The 16060-nt window shown below is 40.2% G+C and overlaps 1 protein-coding gene across 1 annotated transcript; it reads left to right on the forward strand.

Moving 5' to 3' along the window:
* Positions 1 to 1003: 1003 nt before the first annotated feature.
* On the forward strand, positions 1004 to 12858 carry nrde2 (NRDE-2, necessary for RNA interference, domain containing). The gene is made up of 19 exons (XM_082515615.1): positions 1004 to 1097; positions 2467 to 2572; positions 2756 to 2938; positions 3038 to 3178; positions 4344 to 4618; positions 5607 to 5824; positions 6681 to 6905; positions 7048 to 7237; positions 7330 to 7463; positions 7819 to 7939; positions 8204 to 8376; positions 8471 to 8642; positions 8728 to 8948; positions 9037 to 9505; positions 10423 to 10814; positions 10939 to 11078; positions 11543 to 11684; positions 12011 to 12082; positions 12462 to 12858. Exons 1-19 carry the CDS (start codon positions 1037 to 1039, stop codon positions 12585 to 12587), a joined length of 3561 nt encoding a protein of 1186 aa, XP_082371741.1. The 5' UTR covers positions 1004 to 1036; the 3' UTR covers positions 12588 to 12858.
* The last annotated feature ends 3202 nt before the right edge of the window (positions 12859 to 16060 follow it).

Below are 16060 nucleotides of genomic sequence, written 5' to 3' on the forward strand. Positions count from 1 at the left end.
AAATATGTTTCTTTAGTTATCGGATGTGCAATATAAACTGTAAAAAGTGCCAACCTATTTCATTTTTTAAAATTTCTTTTGCTGAAGCACTGGAACGGATTACATAGCAATAATCACACTAATGCATTTAGAACCTCCTTTATAAACTCTGGTGTCATTAATTGTACACTTCTTCTAATCACTGACAGACCTTTACCTATTTTACTTACAGTATTATCAATATACGTATTTTATTTTAAAAGCAACGAATACACTAATAATAATAACAGTTTTGCCTCCTCTTTTTTTAGTAGGAATATTATAAACGCATCTTTTACAGCGTTCAGTCACTCATTAAGCATTAATAAGCTTAATTGATCAGTTGAGGTTTCAGATCCATATACTGGTGAGTCATCAGTATACAAAAGAATCTGAGCCAATTTTTAAAACAAATGAAAGCTCATAAAAACGACCTGAAAATAATAATTTCCCCAAACAGCTAGGTACTCCACATGTTAAATGCCTTATCATTGATAGTCTGCCTATGATTTGTCAAATAGCTTTGCAACAATTTCAGTGAAGTGCCAGAGAAGCCATAATTTACCACATTATTTAGTAACAGGAAGTGAAAAAATCAACTCTCCCTTGCCAACCATCTGTGCCAGTGCTGTACAGTTTGAATAGTATTATTTTCCACTGGATTATTTTATATTAAGTACACGTGGGCAGGAGAGATTATATTTGTGAACTAATAGCCAAAGCTGCCAACGCAGTCATGAATTCGAGCTTTCAGGCCAACAGGGGCTCTTTTAACGTTTTAAATGAGAAAATAATACATTAAAATAAAATCCGAAGTTTTTCCTTCTTATTTCCAAATGTATTATATGTTTACACAAGACAAAAAAAATTAAGTGAGTATAATACGCTTCAACAGAAATGGGATTTTAATTTTTTAACGTTTGAAAAATCCCCAAACAGCATTATGTTTTACTTTGGCGAGCCCAAACGCCGTTGTGACGTCATATCCCTGCGCCCTGTTTCTAAGTGACGCAGCATCATGGCGCTGTTTCCAGCGTTTGCAGAAGAGGCGAGCAACAAAGTTAGAGATTCTTCCACAGGTGATCCCGGCTTCCTGTAATACACGGTTTTTAATGTCAGTTAGCAGTCACCTGGACGCTCTGTTAGACTGACAGTCTGCCGAAAACTAAAATCTGACCGAAACAACGACCTGATATTCAATGTCAGATCAGCCGCTCGTCGCTGGAACTGAATGACACAAAACATCTTAACCTCTTTTAGCTTTATCTCTCATTTCACGATACGTGTTCCTCTTGGAAGTCCAAGAAACTCGCTATCTTTTAGCTAAAACAGCGACGATTTTACGTCTTTATAATCTAAACGACTTGTCAGTATCTTTAGATACTCTTTACCCATCCTGCTCGTGTCATTACACTAACGTTTTATTGACGTATTGAAGCTTCGGGGTTCATTTAATGAATAATCATTTAGTGCCTCCCTCCCTCCCCTCTCTAGAGGATTTTTTTTGTCTCATTTCACTTTTTTTATTTAATGAATAAAAAATGAATGAGGACGAAATTTTGACTTACTACTATGAATATTTTCAGAGTTGGTATTTCAAAAAAAATTATAATACTGTATAAAAGTCTTGAGCCACCCTTGGTTTTTGATATTTCTCTGCTTTAAAAATGGAAAATAGACTGAGTGATTTCTTGAAATATGTGGGAAAATACATGGAGGTACAGTATATATGGTAAAAACTCAGTTTGTTCACATTTAGAAAACATGTCTCTGAGGTAGCTTTCTTGTAATTTCTTTAAGTACCCTTTAGGAATAGTTTTACAGGCCTCTTGAAGGACATTCAAAGCTCTTCTTTTAATGTTGGCCACGTTTAGATGACCCCACACTGTTTCAATAATTGAGGTCTTGGCTCTGGGGCAGCCAATCCATGACTCATAGTGTTTCATTGTGTGTTTTTCTACCCAGTTGTAGTTTAACTGCATTCACAGTAAGTTTGGGATGATTGTCGTGCTTAAAAAGAAAGCTGTTGCCAGTCATACATTTTTCAGATTGTATTACATGGTGGGTGAGAATCTGATGGTACTTCTGTGTTCATAATTTCATCAGCTTTGACAAGATCTTCAATACTGCTGGGCAAAATGCAGTTCATCTGCAGATAGTTTTTTTTAGGCCTGTTACTTTTGTTCTCCATTCGTCCAGTTTCCTCAGTTTTGCCCTCAGTTTTCCCTGCACAACATCCAGAGATATGCCATATTTTCAGCTAATGCCCCTTAGGGAAGAATCGTGTTGTTGGCGCAAAAATGCCATGTTATGTCTGTTAGACGTGTTGTAGTCCAAAACCTTCGCACAGTGCAGTATCACTACTTGGGATAGACAGATTGCATTGTTCATGATTTCTAAGTCCTCCTGATTATCTTGTAATTATGTCTTGTCTGCTCTCATTTTCAGAGTTTGATTGGCTGAAGAATAAGAGTTTTCAGACAGGAGATGCGCTCTCTCTTCACGGTCGATTTCTAGAGAAGACCAGCGAGGAGCAAAACAAGAAGGAACCAAGGTAAAAGAATCACAACTCTGATCACTGAACTGTGAAATGTGTTGGTTCTTCCTTAGAAATTCATCGCTGCCCAGTTCAGTCGCAGAAGGAGACACAAACCTCCTTTGGGTTATGTCAGGAAGAGCATCCAGCTCTAAAAATCTGCCAAATCAAACTCTTCCTCTCTTCCTCATTGACTCCCAGTGTCAGCAGAGATGTCAGCTCTGAAGAGGACAGAGAGGATGGTGTGGCACCCAGAAAGAAGAAAAGGAAGAAGAAACAGAAGAAAAAGCACAAAAAAAAGAGTGGGAGGTATTCGCACAGCAGCGCATCTGACTCTGAAACCATCTACCCGAGTGATCTCAAAAAGGAGCAAGAAGCCAAAAGGTACACAAACATCTTTAACATCACTGAGGCATACACTTGTAATTTTATACACTGAGTATAACCTCGCTTCTGTTCTGTAATTATGTTTGTGGGAAACAGGCAGGAGGCTCCTCAGTTAGCGAGCCATTTCTCTTGGTTGGATGACCTCCAGTTGCCCACAGAGCAGCTGTTTTGTGTGGACCGAAAAGCAGACCCCGCCAACTGGACTTACAAGTCTCTGTACAGAGGAGACGTAGCCAGGTAAAAGACACATGACTCTTTTTTCTTTTTAGCCCTTCACAGAAAAGACTTGCACACAAGAAGAGACACAAAGAAAGTGACGTTTATGCAAACATTTGACACAATTACATCATAAACAGTGTCGTTATAGCCCAACTGTGTCTACATTTCCAAACAGTCCATGCTGCACAAAGTGCTCAACAATGTAAAATCCCACTAAAACAAATACAATTCAAAATAATGATGCAGTAAAATATAGAAAAAAACAAATAAATAAATAAACAATATAACTGAATAAAAACAACCAAAACAACAACTAATGCTGTTAAAACCAAAATGTTTCGGTAAAAGTGTGTTAAAAGCCAGTAATTGCCTTTGTTTGTAATGCTTGTATGATAAAAACAAGCACACATATTCGGCGAGTTTATTGTCATAGCTTTCTTCTTTTCAAAACTTGTGACGTGTTTAAGGGACGTCTGTATCAACGGGCTGGTAAAAAATGTGCTAAGCTTAAAAGGATGTAACATCACGGTGTCACATTTATTCCAGGATTTAAGTGGACTGAAATATCCCTGGCACCTTCTGATTTTTCCCACGTTGGTCTTTAAAAGCTTAACTCTTTAAACTTAACTTAAATTGATCTCAGGTGTAGCCATGCTCACATTTAAGACTGCGTTTGAATAGTTTCCCAACATGGTGCAATATGACAGGACATTATACTTTATTTTTTTAATCTCACAAAGAAAAAGGGGAAAAAGTTTGATCACTTTCAATAAATGAAGCAGTGTAAGAATAAAAAGGATGAGTTGTTTAAAGAGTTTTGTTCAAGGGGTGGTTTGTATTTTCCAGCCATGTGAGATGCCTTTTTTTATACTCTGAAGGTAAAAACACTTCTGCAAAGGATACACTTGTGCTCTTCCTATAAGCCTCCTCTCTCCTTTCTCCTCTGTCCATCAGATGTGTCTTTTAGGAATCCTCATACAGTTTAAGGAGAGCTGAGACTGTAATGTCTGTAGTTAAACCATGCTCCCAAAACCTGGGATTCATCCGTTTGTTTGTTTTTTACTTATAAATGACTGGCTGAAGGTTTTATTTTGAACCAAATTATAAAGTTACATGGACTGTATAGTTGAGTACAGAATAAAAGCTACAATCTGAGATGAGCTGCACTATTTTTGTGTTCCAGGTATAGAAGGAAAGGCAGCTCGGCTCTGGGTTTGGACTTTCACAAGCAGGGGGTCAGCTGGGAGGACTCAGAGGTGACTAATAAGAAGAAGAAGAAAGGCGGCGACGGGAAGAAGGCAGCGGACAGATACTACTCTACAGTCAGTCGACAGCTGCTGAAGGCAGCGCCTGCTCTTCCTGCATTACCAGCGAGTTTTGATGGTAGCGATGGCACCAGTTCTGCAATCTTCCTCCCTCTGTGTGATGATGAGGCAGACAATAAAGAAGGGGAGAAAGGTACGGGGTCTAGCTGGGTGTGGCAAAGAAAGAATTCAGCCACTTCATGCTTAATGTGCCATTATAGTGCTGATCCTTTTTGAACTGAAAGTCTCATTTAGACTTGCGCAAGTGACCAAGAAGAAGCAGATTAATCCAGAAAATGTCAGCAGCGTTTGATGATTGTCTCAAGGAAAGAAAACAAAACTCTGTTTATCTCATCTCCCTCAAACTTTGGAGATCTGAGTGAGTGAGATCTCAGTGAGTTTGAGGTTGTTTGGCTGTTGTCAGTTCTCATATTTTTGGCTAAAATAATTTTCTCTGTTAGAATATGTATTAGTAGTCACACAGTTATGCTTTTGGGTTTTTTTGTGTGGCTTTGTTAGGATCTTTATCTGCATGCACATCCATGTCCCAATCTTCTTACCCCCAAGTTAAATCATCCAAAAAACAAAAAAACGCTTAACACTCATCCTTTAACCCCCAAACAGACCTTTAATGGGTGTGGAAACATTAAATGGTCTCAATTTTATGTAGCTTTGAGACTCTGATGAACTAAAACCAGTAGGTCAAGTTTCTTTCTATAGCCCATTTCCAAACAGTCCATGCTGCACAAAATGCTTAAGAATGTAAAATGCCACTAAAACAAATAAAATGTAAAATAATGATGCAGTAAAATATAGAAAAAAATAAATAAAATAACTCAATAAAAACAACTAAAACAACAACTAAGGCTGTTAAAACCAAAATGTTTTGGTCAAAGTGTGTTAAAAGCCAGTAATTGCCTTTGTTTGTCATGCTGGTATGATAAAACAAGCTCACATATTCAGCGAGTGTATTGTTATAGCTTTCTTCTTTTCAAAACTTGTGACGTGTTTAGGGGACATCTGTATAAACGGGCTGGTATAAAATGTGCTACACTTAAAAAGATGTAACATCACTGTGCCACATTTATTCCATTTATTCCTTAAAATGTAACTGATTTTTAAAAATGTATTTATCTTTTTAGCTCACATAGGGCAGACGTCATCGGTGAATCCCCTCGGTGTGTATGACTCCTCGACGGCCCTCTGGCTGCAGGGGAAAGGACAGCAAGACCAGCAAAAGGAGGACGCTCACACAGAGGAGGGCACTGCACTTTTGGGTGGCAGGACCGAAGATTTCAACAGGCGGCTGAGAGAGCAGCCAGCAGACACACAGCTGTGGATAGAGTTCATACGATATCAGGTACACACGCTGCTTTATAATACTGCTGCAGGAATGTCAGGGCTTCAGAACGTGCTTTCTTTTAACAAAAGTTTACGGACTCCTGATGTGTGCTCACCTCTCATGAGAACATCACAAGAAGCAGTAATCAAATGCATCAAGACAGTGGAAATGTTTTTTTTCTGACTGACAGCATTTTATTGTCTGACATCTGAACCTTCCCTCTACTCCTATCCTGGACTCTGAAAGTGCCAGTGAACTTTCAGGAGGAATGTTTCTCTGAGGCAAGTGATCACTCACTGTACCGAGAGGAAATCCTGCAGCGTGGGCTCCTTCTGCATCTCTGAAACTGCACTCCTCACACTGGTGCTCCAAAACACTCTCACAAAGATTGAATATTTAGTGTTTGACGTTCTTTATTATTACCAAAACAGCAATGAAAGTACAAGAGGGTTGATTTACTTGAATAACGTTCATCCACTGAAGAACCATTTAGGTAATTCAGAAGTAGATTTGATGAACTCCTCAGAGGCTCATTCATCTAAATTGCCTGCAGCAACTGTTCAAAATGCTTCTAAAGTTTTAGAGATGTGCTGGTAAAGGCTTACGCTGGTTAAATCATACACATAAGTCAAACCAGGAGTCTAACTCAGTGTCACTACTAGCCGCAATAGGAAATCAACACAACAGGGGACAGACATAATTAGTTAATTGATATGCTTTCATTTCATTTTCATTGCAAGTTTCACAAAGTCTTCTTGTGTGCATAAAGCCCTCAATCAGTCACAGAAAAGCAAGAAGCACGGAGTTTCCTCCAACATGCTCTTTGGCTTATCAGATAAGGTTTGGGTACTTCATCGCCTACTTCATCCTCTAGGATGAGGCGAGTGCAGCTGTGTTCAAAGGCGAGGAGGAGCAGCAGGGCAGTGATGCTGCTGAGCGCCGCAAGTCTTCCTACAGGGCAGTGCTGGAGAAAAAGCTAAGCATTGCAGAGCGCGCCGTGGCCACCAACCCCCTCTGCATAGCTCTGCAACTCGAGAGACTCCGCATCTGCCAGGAGCTCTGGGAGCCCTCTGCTCTGGCTAAAGAGTGGAAGAAACTGGTATGTCTATGTATGAAGGTCACAACAAGTCCCTAAAATGCAGAGGAAACCCTCAAGAGTGTCGGAATCTTACTGCTTCTATCAAAAAAAAATAAATGTCACATACAAGTAACAAAGTTGCTCTTTATTTGTTGTGTTTCAGGTGTTTCTCCACCCAAACAGCACCCCCCTGTGGAGGGAGTATCTGCTCTTCACCCAGAGCTATTTCAGCAGCTTCACCGTGTCCAAGGTCAACGCTGCGTACGGCAAGTGTCTGAGCACGCTCAGTGCTGTCCGAGACGGCAGCATGGTGTCTCACCCGGCTCTGCCAGGAATAGAGGAGGATATGTTGGGTAACAGACATTTCAGCATGAGATTCATTCATTATTCAGTCCTGCTTGCTTTGTATGACTACAAATCCCACATCCTTTTACTTTCTGCCCAGATATCTTCATGCAGCAGTGTCACTTTCTGCGTCAGTGTGGTCATTCGGAGAAGTCGACTGCCATGTTTCAGGCAATGATCGACTTTACTTTCTTCAAGCCTGACAGCGTGCGAGAGCTGTCCACTAAGCAGCAGGTATGTTCTCGCTGAGTTTTAATGTTGTAATCTACTCTTAGAGGACTTGTGTGACATTTCAGGAGTTATACAGTGGCTTGCAAAAGTATTCGGCCCCCTTGAACTTTTCCACATTTTGTCACATTACAGCCACAAACATGAATCAATTTTATTGGAATTCCACGTGAAAGACCAACACAAAGTGGTGTACACGTGGGCAGAAAGTAAAAGGGGGCCGAATACTTTTGCAAGCCACTGTATTTGTTGCTCAGAGTTGAATGTGATGATCAGTGAAGTGGCCTTGGCTGGTCATTTAAATAATAAAAAAAATAAATTCTAACCTCGTGTAGTTACATTTCTGCCTCTGTGTCCACAGGTTGACTTCTTTGAGCCGTTCTGGGACAGCGGCGAAGCAAGGATCGGGGAGCTGGACGCCAGAGGCTGGAAAGCCTGGATGCTCCAACAAGAGCGAGGAGGTTGGCTACAACCCACTGCAGGTAGGTAAAACACACACACTTTACAGTGCACGTGCCATTTCATTTATCCATCAATTTTATACTGTCTATCTGGGTTTGGCTCATGAGCCAACAGTTTAAGCAGAGATCCCCAGACCTCCCTCTCTCTCTGAGACCAAAGAAGATGAAACTCTGCTATATGACTGCACCTACAAATTCTGTCTGTGAAGAGTTATTGCAGTTTGTGTGATCCAAGCTCTCTTTATGGGGATGTAATTAATCTAATCTTTCTTTTTGTTTCCACAGAAGAGGAGGAAGAAGAGGAAGAGGATGAAGAGGAGGTGAAGGACAGGACCCAGCCCAGAGGTACCATCTGGCTGGATGTGGAGTCATCTCGTGAAGCCACAGACTGGTTGCCCTGGAGACCCGACAAAGCCAAGGGCCAGTCAGAGGAGGACTGTGAGGATCCTGACAGACAGGTGATGTGTTTGATTGTTTTAAGACAAAATATTCTTTTTGTTGAACTTTACCATGTAGGTTGACCTCTCTGCTGACCTCTATCTCTAATTCCAGGTGTTGTTTGATGACATTGGCCCGTCACTGATTTGTTTGTCTTCGCCAGAGCTCCATCTCCGCCTGCTTCTCCGTTTCTTGAGCTTTTTGGGTTTGCCTGTGGACTCAGTGCTCTCGGTTTCCCCAGGTCAGCCTGGCTTGCTGCTGGAGAACCTTTCTCTGCTCACTCAAGGTAAAACAGTCTAAACAAGCTTTAATTTTTTCAAATCTCACTGAGGTGAGAGGAGTCTTAAAAAAAGCAACTTTTTCCATCCTAGGTAATGCTCCCCAGCGTCCTCTGACCTCCTATGATTTAGCTGATGGTGGCATTAACTCTGTCGGTCACATGACCACTCTCCAAGGAACACGGAAGTGGGTGGGGCTTGGGAAACAGGGTGAGAAGTTCCTCACGAACTTGTTCAATATGCTTCAGCCTGTGCTTCCGCCCCACCACCGAGCCTTCCTGTCACTCAGCTGGATCCAGTACGAGAAACTCAAGGTAGGAGTTGGTTCATTTGACTACATTCAAACTCAAAGTGAGGTCAAACTAACCCTTACACTCTTCTGGTTCTTGGTGTTTGCGTCAGGTCATGCGCTGCTTGCACGGCGGAAATAAAAAGCGCCTTCGTTCTCAGGGGAAGAGCAGCAAGCGAGTTGCCAAGCGGCTGCTCAAAGAACCAGACAATCGCTCATCATTAGTGTTGTGGCGGGAGTACGGCCACCTGGAATGGCTACTGGGCAACCTGGATGAGGCCCGCAAAGTGTTCTCCACTGCAACAGCGCTTGGGGGAACCAAAGGGCTGAGCAGTCTCGCTCTGTGTGATCTCTGCCTGCTGTGGTCCCAGCTGGAGTTGGAGGATGGAGCGAAAGAGCGAGGGGGTCAACCGGCTGATGTAACAGCATCCCCGGCTGTGTCTGTACTGACCCGGCTAGCAGAAGGAACCTCTGCATCGTCCACTTCATCCTCCCTCTCCACGGTTTCCATCCTGAAAGCCAGAAAATCGTACGACCAGACTCTGGCTGCCAGTTTATCAGCACTGGACCAAAACAGTAAAGGTTTGTTTTCTGACCCGTTTCCAACTGTTTAACTTCTCAGAGACCTGCCGTGAACATTTTTACTATAAATCCGCACTCACTGCACAATCAGAGTAGTAGTAATTTTGTATTTTCTCTTTAATTTTTTCTCTTTTTAGTTTACTCCACTTTATTTTTTTTGTGTTTCATTTTGCTTAATTTAGTAAGTGCTTGGCATATTTATTAGACGATTTATCATTACTTAAGAAGGGCAGAACATTATAATAATAATAAAATGAAACATGACAAACACAGGAAGCAACGTAGCAACCAAAGATGATGGCGTTCAGCGAGTTAAAGCAACAAATGTGAAATGGCTCCCGAGTTGAACTTTTTCTCAACATCGGAGCTGCCAATGAGAGTGGAGGATACAATTGTTTTAAATTTGAAAGGATGGTAAATACATTAGAGGGTTACATAGGCAGCCAGAGCCTGTAGCAACCAGTAGTCAGGGACAAAGCGATGTGCTATAAATGCATTGATTCCATTGGACATTGAAGTCTTAAATATCTGAGACAAAGCTTCCTCCGCCTGGTTGTTTACAGATTTGACTAGATCAGAGATTTTCTGGATATTTTTATTTCCAGAAAAAATATCCAGAAAACAAACATCCAGGGTTTTTTTTTTAAAATTTATTTCATATCAGTTAACCAAAATATTTTTTCACTCATTCATTTAGCTTGCTCTTGTCCTAAAAGCTGAGAGCGTTGTGCTTGACTGGGTCATGCTTTTTGCTGTATGTGAACTCTCTTGTTACCTATTGGATACACCTGAACCAAGCTTTTCTGGTGGAAACCATCTTCCAAACTAATATATCTTGTTGAAAATGTAAGAGTAGTTAAAAATGAGCCCCTTCTCTTTTTGTGCTTGAGCTTTTTGTCTTATCCTGTCTTCTCCAGTCCAAGATGACCTGATGGCAGAGAAGCTGAGGTTGAGAGGTCTGGTTGGCTGCTACGCTCTTTTCCAGTACCTCACGGTGAGCGTGCAAGCAGCCAACGCAGTCTACACCCAGGTTAGAGAGAAGATGGAGGAACTACACCGCACGTTAACAGCTGAACAGCAGCTGAACAGCAGCAAGGAGGGTAAGCTCGCAAGAGCTGACGCTGACTCAAACAGGCCCTGTGTCAGCAGAGTAGCTGCTGAGTGTGAGGCGTTGGCCTGGCAGCAGGCGGCACTGCTCAAGTACCACAACACCGTCGCTGTGTTTCCTCTGGTGACACTGAGGCAAACGCTGACATCGGCCCTCCCAGTCTGGACCACCAGCGTCCCTCTGTGGAGCATTTATGTACAGGTCAGGCTAATAAAAGCAAATTTTCCCCCATTCTTCTCTAGATATGTTTCCCAAAGCCTTTTGAGCCCTAACCTTATTTGTTTATTTTGGCCTGACTGACATTTCCATGTGATGTGTGCTTCAGGTGGAGAACCGTTACCATACCGCTGGCCGTGCACGCCGGTTTTTTCACTCTGTAACCAGAAACTGCAGCAGCGTGGTGCCGCGTCTCTTTGCCATTGTTGCTGAACAGCAAAGGAAGCAGCTGGTAGATGCAGCTCAGAGGTAAAACGACAAAAGATGATCACAAACATCAGACAGCAGGATCACATCAAAGTTCACATATCATTTACATCCTTGTGTCCAAAAAAGCAAAATGCCATGTAAACTACAAATAAAAACAGAAGGTGATGATTTCAAAAGTATTTACAAAAACTACATTTAAATTGCTCGTTTCAAAAAAGTCCAGTGAAGGACAACAAAGAGTATAAAAGTTGTTTAATGCTCAAAAACGTTAATAAATCCATCTGATGGAACATCACAACACAAAAGCGATTCATAAGTAGCATGATGAAAAAAGAGCATCTCAAAAAGTTTCATGTTGTTTAAATGCAGATTTAAGTGATTTGCAGTCTCGCTTTTAGTTTTACTTAATGCAGCTTTTATAGAAACAGAAACAGTTTGCACATTATCAACTGATAATTAGCACTTACTGCACATTAAACTGTACATGTCTGCGGTATTTATAGATCGTGTTTACATGATGATCCCTTATCCATCCTGCCGGAGAATGGCCTCAGCAACCGCATCCGTGGACTGTTTGAAAACGCCATAGCAACAGAAACTGGGGCTCATTGTCCTTTACTTTGGAGAATGTACATCTACTTCCTGGTGAGACCAGTCATACAAACTCACATTGATGCTGTTCTGCCCTGGAGCACTAAAAGTTTTAGGAAGATTGTAGAGACCCGATCCTGCTTGAATGAGAAAAATAAATTTTGTATCTGAAAGCTTTAGTGTCGTTTTTAAAAAGGAAAAAAAAAAACATTTTAGGAATATTATTATGTGCATTTTAGGAATAAGGACTAAAATGTCCTCTTTTTAAAAAAATATTAAACATGGAAACAAAAGTGTAGAAGTGCTTCTGTGCATGTGGATACACCAATATCATCCATGCTTATATTGTGCGTGTAACGTGTGTACGTGTGAATTTGTAGGTGTGTGAAGGAAAAGTGGATAAAGCCACAGGAATCTTCTACAAGGCCTTACAGAATATCCCCTGGTGTAAGGTGAGGCACACATATACTGTGAAAGTGATATTTCCCAAAGCTTGATTTGTAGTTCTGTGCTGAGTCCCTGCAGAGTCGTCAGGTGTTGTTGTACGAGTGAAACTAAGTTAGTACAATTAGCCACACAGTAGGCAACACTATTTGTTATATGATTTCATTAAAGATGTTGCCACTTGATCAATATGCTGCCTTGCTCAGCATATTATTACCAAACTAAACTTATCGCCCTGTTGTTGTGTCATGTAGTCATCATTGCAAACTAAATCAACATCAGTGCTGTATGTATGTTGCTAGTACATAAAATTCTCCCTCCTTTTCTTTCTGTGTGTGTGTGTGTGTGTGTGTGTGTGTGTGTGTGTGTGTGTGTGTGAGAGATCAGGGTTTGTATATGGACGCAGCGCAGCTGTTCCCCGATCACCTGCAGGAGTTTGTAGACCTGTTGACAGAGAAAGAACTGCGAGTGCGACTGCCTTTAGAAGAATTGGACATACTGCTGGAAGACTGAGCACACACACAATCTTAATTCAAGTGTGTGTTCAAATTGTCAAATTTGATGGGAAGAAAAGGACAAGCACAAAGGCAAACTCGACACATATACAGCTGCAGTAATTTGAGAAAAGAGCTGGGTTTTGTTTGTTTGGTTTTTTTGTATAAAGTGACACAAAATGCTTTAATTGCCACAACAAACCACTAAAACTGTATTTCTTTTACTTGATATTGTCAATAAATACAAGATTGATCTATGTGACATGCCTTAATAAAACATGTAAAATTTATACCGGAAGTTGTTACATTCCAACTTATTAAGAAAAACTCTGTGGAAGTGAGAAAGGAAAACGCTGCCACTCAGCATATTACCATGTTGCCACCTCTTAAAGAGTTTTTAATATTTTTTTTTTAATCATAATAAATCAAGTAAGGATTATATTTTCTTTGTTAACAAACATCTACTGCACTGCGGAGTAAATGGGGACAAACTTGCAGGATAAAAAAAAGACGAACTCTGCTGTGTTTCCGAGTAACCGTATTATGGAGAGAAAAAGAGCAACAAAATTCAAAGTGCGGCCGACATGACCGCAGCCGAACACGTGAGAGCTCAATGGATCAGTTTCTCATTGATTTACAAGTCCAAATGTTTAGGAAGACATCTCTCTTTTTATGTATTCTCCTTTGAACTTGTACAGTATCTTAATTATTATGCATACAATTCTTTTGTAAATACAACACCATTATTGTGGTACTGTTTAATTCCATTTTGTGTTGTACTGATGTTTAAGTAAAGGTTTGAGAAAAAAAAACAGTTTCTCATTGACAGAACATGGATTTCCGTGCGATTTCTTCTGCCATGCGCATCCGAGTTACGAGCTTAACGCGGGCTTCTCTGAGGCCTCTGGTTTATGCCTAAATCTAAAAAAGTATGAGTTACTAGCAATTCAAGACTGCCTTGCAAATACTATCTGTAATATCTCTGTTAAACAAGAAGTCACATACTTGGGACTGTTAATATCCAAAGACCAAAAATCAAGATGCTCTTCAAACTTCACTCCAATTATACAGAAAACCCTAAAAAAGTTCAACCAGTGGCTGCAAAGGGACTTGTCTTTGAAAGGTAGAGTGTTAATTACTAAAGCAGAAGGGATATCCCGATTAACATGCTGCTCTCTCCTTACATCTGGATAAGAAAATTTGTAAAGATATTGACCGTATGCTCTTTAATTGTATATGGAAAAACCGTACGCATTATATTAGAAAAACTGTTGTGATGAATAAGTACGAATCAGGTGGGCTTAACGTCTTAGACTTTTCTACTTTAAATAACACTTTCAAAATTAATTGGGCTAAACATTTTCTTAAAAACCCTACCTCTATCTGGAACTTTATACTATATTATATTTTCTCTCGTTTTGGTGGCTTTAATTTTATTTTAAATTGTAATTACAATGTTGAGAAACTCCCTGTAAAGCTTTCATCCTTCCATAAGCAGGTCCTCTTAGCGTGGACCCTCATTTATAAACACAACTTCTCACCTCACAAATAGCTTATCTGGAACAACAGAGATATTTTATATAAAAATAAATCACTTTTCCTGGAAACTTGGGTCCAGAATGGGATCCTATTGGTGGCTCAGCTGGTTAGTAAAGAGGGAAAACTACTTGCTTACAACGACTTTATTGCACTATATAATTTTCCAATCAGTGTTCAGGAATTCTCAATGGTGCTTGGTGCCATACCCTCAGGGACTTTAATGTTATATAAAAACACTGACAGCTCAATATCTACCTCAGTCACTCTCCCTGATCCAGCTGAGTCACCAATAGGAAAAATCTGCTTTTCACAGGAACTTGGTAACAGCAATAAGAGAATATGTAGTTTATTCCAAGAAGATATCGTCTCTCTCCCATATATAACATCTTATTGGAACCGATATGTTCCAGATATCAAGTGGAAGACAGTCTGGATGGTCCCCCATAAATATTTGATTGTAAATAAGGTGAAAGAAGTCTCATTTAAAATTCTACATAAATGTTATCCAGCCAGTCACTACATGGTAAAATTTAAAAGGGACATAACTACTAATTGTACTTTCTGTGGGGATCATCCAGAAACTGTGACACATCTTTTTTGGTACTGTTCTTTTACACAGAGATTCTGGAAGGAATTTAGCAGGTTTGTTATTGTCCATATTTTAAGGAAGTTTTCTTTACGTTGGGAAAATGTTTTATTCTGTTTCTTTAAGTTCCCCAAGAAGTATGATAAATGTTTTTTATGATAAAGTTGTTAATACTTTTAGCTAAATTTTTTATCCATAAATGTAAATTTACTAACAAAACACCATATTTCTGTCATTATTTTAAGGATGTGGAAATGTACATACAATCAATATCAGACTCCACCAACACAAAGGCTCTCAAAACAATATATGTATGTGAATCTTTGCGTGTATTCTTATAATTGTTACCTTTTTCTTTTACCCTTGGCTTTTTGTGTTGATGTTCTGTTGTTTTGTATACTTCATCTGTTCGTATGTTGTATACTCATTGTTTGTTAAATAAAGTTAAAAAGAAAAAGAGCTTAACGCGTTTGCGCATGCGCGAATTCTCGTGCATTTGAACGACTTAAGTCATAGAAGATTTTGATGTGTTACGTCAAAGAAGTCCTTTAATGTGGTTTTCCTTTGATCCGGGAGTCCTTAAATAGGAGCCAAGTCAAAACGTTATCACTACCAGAGACCCCCTCGACAGTAGTTACATGTCAAACTTACCACGCTCTTTCAATTCAGAAAGTTTAGCATTTCAGGAAGATTTTCACAGAGAGAATCCGTGTGAAATAACAATGTCTGCAACACAAGATTATAATACTCAAACCCCACTGGTCGTATCACCAGATGAGCTGTTACCGATTATCAATAACGCCTTCAACACGCTCTCTGATGCACAGTGGACTTTAATAGAAAATGGAGCTTGGGATTCTGATATTCAAGCAGTTTTGGCTGATATGATTTCTGAAATCATACAGATCACCTCAGCCAACATTTTGAGACGTGCTCTTCCCGTCATTCAGAGCGATGCATCTGCAGAAATAGAAACAAATCCATCATTTTGTGACTCCATCTCAATCACTATTGCAAACCTGCTCAACATCCCAAAGCAGATATGTGACAGTGCTAAAAAGCTGACAAAGATGGTTGAGGAGGAGATTTCAAATAAGGTCAAATTGATAGTCACCCTGGTCAGAGAGCACTTCAATTTACCATCAGACCCCGCTGTTTACGTCAGTGGGGCAATTCGTAATATTAGAAAACTGCGTGTCATGGTTTCCCATGCTCTCTCATGCTTGAAAAGATATGCAAGTAAACTGAAATGCCCGTGCATGGGAAAGGAAAGCGATTCAAGTAAGTCTGAGTCCAGCAAAGATAGCATTGAGTCCAGCATCTCAGTCAAATCAGCCACCCAGGAGGTTAGTGAGATTCTGACCAAT

This window comes from Aulonocara stuartgranti, assembly GCF_965226115.1.
Source record: "Aulonocara stuartgranti genome assembly, chromosome: 19".
Taxonomy (NCBI): domain Eukaryota; kingdom Metazoa; phylum Chordata; class Actinopteri; order Cichliformes; family Cichlidae; genus Aulonocara; species Aulonocara stuartgranti.